Source organism: Macrobrachium nipponense, chromosome 2 (genome assembly GCF_015104395.2).
Source record: "Macrobrachium nipponense isolate FS-2020 chromosome 2, ASM1510439v2, whole genome shotgun sequence".
NCBI classification, from domain to species: domain Eukaryota; kingdom Metazoa; phylum Arthropoda; class Malacostraca; order Decapoda; family Palaemonidae; genus Macrobrachium; species Macrobrachium nipponense.
The window spans coordinates 85,264,794-85,272,293 of NC_087201.1; the positions used below are offsets into that span (position 1 = coordinate 85,264,794).

The 7,500-nt window shown below is 42.5% G+C and overlaps 2 protein-coding genes across 2 annotated transcripts in view; both read right to left on the reverse strand.

Annotated features, from left to right (window-relative positions):
- Positions 1–7,500, reverse strand: part of LOC135220749 (phorbol ester/diacylglycerol-binding protein unc-13-like) — a 1,290,517-nt gene that overhangs the window by 282,174 nt on the left and 1,000,843 nt on the right.
- Positions 2,333–7,500, reverse strand: part of LOC135220748 (serine-rich adhesin for platelets-like) — a 117,756-nt gene continuing 112,588 nt past the window's right edge. Inside the window, exon 2 of the mRNA XM_064258200.1 lies at positions 2,333–6,533. Coding sequence (XP_064114270.1) covers positions 2,474–6,265 — 3,792 coding nt within the window. The 5' untranslated portion in view covers positions 6,266–6,533 and the 3' untranslated portion in view covers positions 2,333–2,473. The remainder of the gene's footprint in view (positions 6,534–7,500) is intronic.

Below are 7,500 nucleotides of genomic sequence, written 5' to 3' on the forward strand. Positions count from 1 at the left end.
AGCCTGATCATCTATCATCACAAATCATTTTTATCTTCTTGAAATCTACAATTAAAACACTTACCTTTTTCTCCTCCTCCTTCTCTGCCTTCTGCTCTTCCTTCTTCTCCTTGAGGGCCTTGACTAGTTTCCATTTACTGCCTGGTCCTCCCGAAAGACCTTTTAATTTGGCAGGGGTTGACTTGATACTATCAGTGGTTCCTGATTCCCCATCATCACCTTCAACCGTGATTTCAGGCTTTTTATCTCCCTCTCCATCTGATATTTCAGTTTTGGATTCTTCATCAAACGTTTCAGTGTCTGCTGCTGGTTCTGGTAATTCAGCTGTTTCATCTGTTTCGGCTTCAGCTTCACTAGGTGCAATTGGTTCGGTACTTTCAGAAGGTAAGTGTGATGGGCATCTTCCGTGGGAATAACTGATTGGTCTTGGGTGCTGGGTGGAGATGGTACAGATACAGAATCTCCCATACGAGAATCTATTTCAGCTTCATAGGTTAAATCATCTGTTAACTGAGATACAGTTTCGGTCACAAATGTTTGTGGCTGGAGTACAGTTTCACTAGCTATGGGCTTTGCTTCCTCAACTGGGGGTACAGGTAGAATGCGTCGTGGAGGAGTTACTTGTTCAGGGGGAGGCTGCACTTTGGAAGTGACTGTTGGTGCTGTGCTATCATCATCATCATCATCATCTTCCAAATCTTCTTCTGGAGAGTCTGGCCCTGAGGTTTCTCCTGAAGATCCCTCATCATCAGAATCTGCTCTAGCTCTCATGACAGGTTGTGAAGGCTTAGTCTTAGCAGGCTCCTCAAACAAACTGCGGGCATCCCTCCTTCCATCACCACTGCACAATGAGAATATCGCACTTTCTTGAGATGCCTGTGTATCTTGAGATTCTGAATATCGCAAGGAACTCTGTCTACTGTCTCCTGTTCCCGAAAAGAAGGCGGATTCATTTGATTTTATGCTTGACAATGTGTCATCAGTGTCATGAGAGATACGTGATAAGGAACTAGTATCGAATACAGATGGCTGAGTGGAGGGAATAGCAGCAGTATTCACAGCTGGTGGCTGCTCAGATTCTTGAGCCAAAGGTTCAATTGCTTGCACACGACCTTGCAGTTCACATAAGACAACGTTCATGCAATTACGGACATGATCATCTGGATGCATTGGATAGCATTCTTCTAGTTCTGGTTCTCGCCACTGATCAGCCTCCATTCGTTCTAGCTTTCGTAACTCATATCGATACCATTCATCATCAGAGTCAATTGAATCTTCGGTGCTCTGACGTCTAGATGAACCACGAGATAAACGAAAGCTCCTCACAGAGCGATTGTCATCGTCCTCCGAGTGTGTCCTGGCTGAAGGTGGAATTAATCTGTCTCGTAAGGATTCGGGCGGGGAACGCCTGGTGGAATCTCGGCCACGTACCGATACAATCTCAACTCCATGGGATTCACTGACAGACGTGTCACTGTCGCCCGCCTCCCCGGACACACTTATATCTATATTCTTGTTGATAATGGATTGCTGTAGAAGGGCAGCAGCAGCTGGGACGACATCAAATGTTGGGGACACTGATGCTACTTCAGACTTTTCAATAGGGGCGGGCGCTTCCCCGTTTTTTTGTTGCAAATATGCAACATTACTGGGAAAGTTTGGATCATAGTAATTCATTGAAGTAAGAGGGGAAGAAGTTTGTAAGGGAGTGGAGTGCTGGGGAATTTGGGGAAAGGGTTGTTGAGCCTGGCCAGGAAAGGGTTGGGCATCACGAGGGAGTTGTGGGGCATTATAAGTCGGTGCTGGGGGACAAGAACCACCAACGGGAAGGGTCACCTGGCCGCTCAAGGGAAAATTTACATTCGGTGGAATGTTGGCATCTTTTAAATATGAATAACCTGCATTTTGATCTTCCACTTCAGTGTCTCGTGTAAGATCAGTTATATTATTATTGCCTTGCTGTATTTCACTTGATGCAACATTATCCTTTTGGGGAAGCATATCCTTTTCAGCTATTTCTGAAGAGAGAGGAGCTCCTGGCCCAACCGGAGGGCGATCAGATAATGGCTGTGACTGCAAATCTCCAGGTGGTAAAGGACTCAGCAGCTGATGGTTGCTGGGTGGACGAGAGCCACTGTCAGAACCACTGCTACTTGCACGTGTTGCTTCTTCTGATCCACTCTGATCATCAGAATGTGCAGAAGAGGAATGTCGCTGACGATACTTTCCTAAGGCTCGGGAGACAGCAAACTCTCGCCTGCCTCCTACACGAGAGGAGCCTGATGGTTGCTTTGACTCTGCCTCTTTTTCTCGGCTGTCAGAGCGCTTTAATTCTCCAACTGTTTGAAATATTGTCTCTGGATCTTGTGAACTTGCTGTATCTTCTGCTGTGTCCGTCTGAGGTTCTTCCAGTTTTGTTTGTTCAGGAATAACCCCAGGTGCAGAAATATTTTCCTTACTACTTGACGTGGAACTATATTTTTTTGTTTGTTTCATTGTTCGGGAAAAGTGCATCGGCTGGAGTGGTTGTGTCTGATAAAAGACTACTATTATCACTATCATCATCCCATATTGTGCGCCGAGGTATGGGTCGACTGATGGTAAGTTCCATGTCAGACTGCTCAGAGTCTGATAAAGACCTTAGAGATAAACTACTACCCCGTCTTCGAGTCTTCTGAAGGAAACCAGACATAGTGGAAATTAGAGAATTACGTTTTTTCTCCTTTCTTCTTCCTAATGTAGTTGACTGATACTCTTTGTGCCTCTGTTCATCTTCATGCATTGGACGAGATGGGAGACTATGAGACCTTGAACGCTTTCCCATTATATCAATACTAGGAATAATTTTTGTCATAGAATTCAGAGCAGACTTTACACTTGCACCCCTTCTTAATTTCTTTTTGTCTTCTTGCTTTAATCCTCTGGCTGTTTTGACAGGAACAGTGTCCTGAGTTATAGAAATGTATCCTGCTTGTGAAACTAAAACATTACTAGTCTCATAATAAGTTTGAGAGGGCTGTGCTTCTTGTACCAGCTGTCTATGCTGTTCTTGGACATTCTGAGGACTATACCTCTTTAAATTAAGCTCTAAATTCACTTGCCTATCAGTTTTTGCATCAGTCCATTGTAACTGCCTCATAAATTCGACACTAGTAGTGGTTACAGCCTGAGTATGCCGTCGAGTATCATGATAGCGATCATAGCGACTTCGTGAGCGAGCAGCCGGAGTTGGTTGAGGTGGTGGTGGCGGTTCATGGGCAGCAGTATTCAAGATATTTTCCATATTACGTAGAGATCCTGACAAATCTTCATTTTTTAATAAAGGAGATTCTGAAACACTTGCAATAGGCCGGTACCTATCTTTTGGTGGGTAAGTATTCATATATGAATCAGGAGAGTCATATGGGGTTTCCCTCATCATGAGTTGGGTTGGATCATAACTATATGGCTGCTTATAACGTGAAGAGCTTCCTCCCTTCAAACTGTCTTCCATTGGCACATACCTACTAACTATATGTGATGAAGAAGTTGATGGTGGGCCATAAGAGTGACTCTGATTATAGTTTGGCTGATACTTATACTTCATCCCATCTTTGCCCCCTGGACCTGATGATGGATAGAAACTGGAACTTGATGAGTAAGATGATATAGAATCTGAGCTATCAGCCCCAAAGCTGTGTCTGGCTTCAGCCCTTCCTGCATCAAGCTCAGCTAAATGATCAAACCTACGAGTATTTTGGCCAATGAACTTTAACTCCCCAGCTGCATTTAGGTAAGCTGGAGTTGTGTACTTTGGTTCGTTGATGTATGGGGAGGTGTGATACTGTTGCTTGCCCTGATACGTTACATCCATGTTTGGGGACACTGAAAGGCTTGAGGGATACGTATCAGCAAGTGAAGTGTTTGTCAAAAGTGAAGAAGAAGCTACACTGGATCTAGACCCTGTATAATAATGAGAATAAGTACTTGAGGTAGGGGCTGGAGGAGGTGGAGGAGCAGAGGAACTCATAAACATATCTTCAAGAAAAATATCTTCTGCTTTGCTCTTACTGACTCTTGTAATGGGATCTGCAGTGATCGCATATATGCTATATGTACTAAATGATGGATCTTCAAAATTGTTTACTTGGCGTGCCTTTGAACCAGTTCTTCTTGGACTAAGGGTGAGGTAGCCTGAAGGAATACTGGATGAAGAGCCAGCACTAGAAGCTTTAGGTGGAAGAGATGACATGTATGATATGCGCTGGTCTGCCTTTTCAGCAGATAGGGCCGTATTGACTATGTCAGGCTTTGAGGTTGATATGTGTAAAAAAGAACTCGTTGTGACTGGGTGACTAGACTCTTCAAGAATTGGAGGTGCAGAGCTGAACATCTTCGATTCTCTGGATAAACTGTCTCCCAGAGAACTAAACTTGAACTGATCACTCAATGATGTCGATAAAGATGTTGAAGGAAAGCTCAGATGTGCTGATGTCGTTGTAACAGAGACTAGCATACCAGCAGAGGTAGCGGACGGTAAATGCAGATCTTCGAATCTTTCAGTGCGTTCACTCCTATAAGGAGATGCTCTTCTTCCTGGTCTAGGACTGGTCGGACTCTTTTCGATGCTTGAAGATGTGCTCATACTACTGCTGAGTGTTGATATTCCAGAATCATATTTGCCTATTTCTGAGTAACGAATAGGAGAAGGACTTTTTAGAGTTTTGGGTGATTTTGGACTCTTCGGACTTTTCGGACTTTTTGGGCTCATGAGACGTGGTGTAGCTCGAGGACTGTGTCCATGATCTTTAGATGGCATAAAGGAAGGTGTTGCTGGCCTCTTTGATGAGGATGACTCAAGGTTAGTGGGAGTAAGGGAAGTTTTCTTGGTTCTTCCTAATTCCTTTGGGCTCCCTGAGCGTGGGGAATTTATGTAACCATCTTGACGTGTTCTTGAAGCACCAAAAGGTGATGATGATCTGACCTTTTCACTAGAAGCAGTAAAAAATGTAGGAGATGATGAACCAATAGCTTTATCTCCACTGATGAGAGGGTCTGGTGTTTTTCTTCCCATAAGTCCAAAGTCTGACATTCCCAAGTTATCCTTCCCTGTCACTGAAGTAGTGTCTGGCATACTGAGAGGTGAAGGGCCTATAGTGTGAAGATCTCTTGTATGTCTTGGTGAACCAACTACAGAACCTGAAGCTTTCAAACCTAATGCTGCTGCAATTTCTGAATCTGTTGCATTACTATCAGTTGACAATTGTGAGTTTGGTCTACTTCTCTGAGGTTCAGAAGTTCTTGGGCTGAAAGTCCAGTCTTCTAAGTTAGAATCTAAATACAGCTGACGTAATTTTTCATCAACAACTGATTCTGCCATCTTATTATCTAGTGCCTGAGTGACAGGAGCTGCCGAAGCACCTTCAGGTTTGGTAGGGGGCCGAGGGGAACCAGTAGTTGGAGAACCTAATTTAGGAGAGGCTATCAAGCGTTCACGGAGATCCCTCAGATTCTGAGAGTCTTTCAGCAACTTTGCACTAAGAGCATCTAGTTCCTGAAGTTTTCCAAGGGCTACTTTGTCTAATGTGGTAAACTTTCTCAGCTCTTGAAGATCCTGCTCACTGATGCATATGCTCTGTCCTCTGTAGTCCTTGTAGTCATCAGCAGTAAACACTTCATCCTTTTCATTCTCCTTTTCCCTTTCCTTCTCCTTTTTTCTTGCATCAGATGAGTCTGATTCCTTCTCAGTTTCATCCAAGTCCCAAATTCTGGCAAGCTCTTGGTCAGTTGATTCTGATACTTGAGAGAGGTTGTCACGATGAGCATTATTCAGGGACCTATAAAAAGCTTCATCAGGAAGCCTGTTCTCTGAATTTTCATCAGTTGGAGCAGCAGGAGCAGCAGTAACAGTGGCAGCAGCAACTGCAGCTGCAGAAGTTGTTTCTGCAGGAAGAGCAGGTTCTTCTTTCTCTGCTAAAAGAGCCTGTAAATCAAAGGCTGTATAAAATTCCAAGAGTTGGGCAATGACTGCTTGCTGTTCGTACAAGAGTATTTCCAACTTCTCTAGCCGCTCCCACATCTTAACATATTCCTGAGACAACATGTCCAGAGCACGCCAAGCATACCGTAGCTCAGTCTCCAAGACATTGAGCCGTGTGCCAAGTCGTTCCATGTAATCCCCCAGGAGCGTCTCCATACTGGCTAGGTATGACCCGGCACCTACACTTGTACCAAGCCCAGCCCCAGACCCACCCAGGGCTGACTTAATGCCCTTGATGCTGTCCATGGTCTTCCTCCTGGCAAGTTACAGTGTTGGCCCTGACCTAGGTGAGCCCAGGTCACGATGGGGCGCCTCGAAGACACGCCACCTGGCCACACATGCCATGGAGACCACACCTTCACCGATGAAACGCGTGACACTTATAGAAATTACATAGTGCTAAGTCTTTAAGCATAGCTACTAAGCCATCACTAATAGTTTTAAACTTTACTACGAAGAAATTTCAACCAAACATGTCTATCAAGTTTACTGTTCTCTTTCAGAATACTAAAACCTATTCGGAAGAAACAAAAGCACATTATGTAACTCCAAAAGCACATGAGGTAACAAGTCCATTATCAATACACGTACAACTGAGAGGGTTTTGATGTGGTTTATCTGGTTCACCAAAATTGGTTTATTTGATTTTTAAAATGTAAAAAAATGTGGAATCTATATATCTTACTAAACCTCCCCATACGACACGAAGGATACCAATTAAGCGATGGTGTGACCTGGGGATAGAAATAATAACTGTTAAAGGACCTGTTCTAAAACGGAGAGCCATAGAAGCATGTTCAGGAGTTTTGGTAATCAAGAACAACATACTCTTACCTTCCGAAACCCTCATTTATTGGGAGTGGACTAATCTCTAAAAAGTTAGGCGCAATGTTTGAAAAAAAAAAAAAAAAAATAGACGACTACCTGTATACAGCTGTTATGAAAACTCTTTGCGAATGCAGTTTATTACATGCTACTGAGAAATGAGCTGCAACACCAAGCAAGAAATTTTCAAACTGATTTATGAAGTATTTGCTTTCCTCTTTACCCAATAGAAAACTGTTACACTTGTCCATATGTTCAAAAACTATCTACCGCTATATATTATATTTATAATTCCACGAACGTAAGCGTGCACACACACGAAATATACAAGTACATATATTATAAAACGAGAGAGGAGAAAAAGACTTCAAATTAAGAATAAGTATCAAATTTACTGACGAGGTTTACAATTGCGCAAAGAAATTTCAATTTAATTTCGTCAATTATATATATATATATAATATATATATAAAAATATATTATATATATATATATATATATATGTATATAAATAGTTATATCATATTTGTTATATATTATCTTATACACACACCACACACACACACACCACACACACACACACACACACACACACATATATATATATATTAAATTATATATCATATAGTATATCTATATATATAGAATATATATAT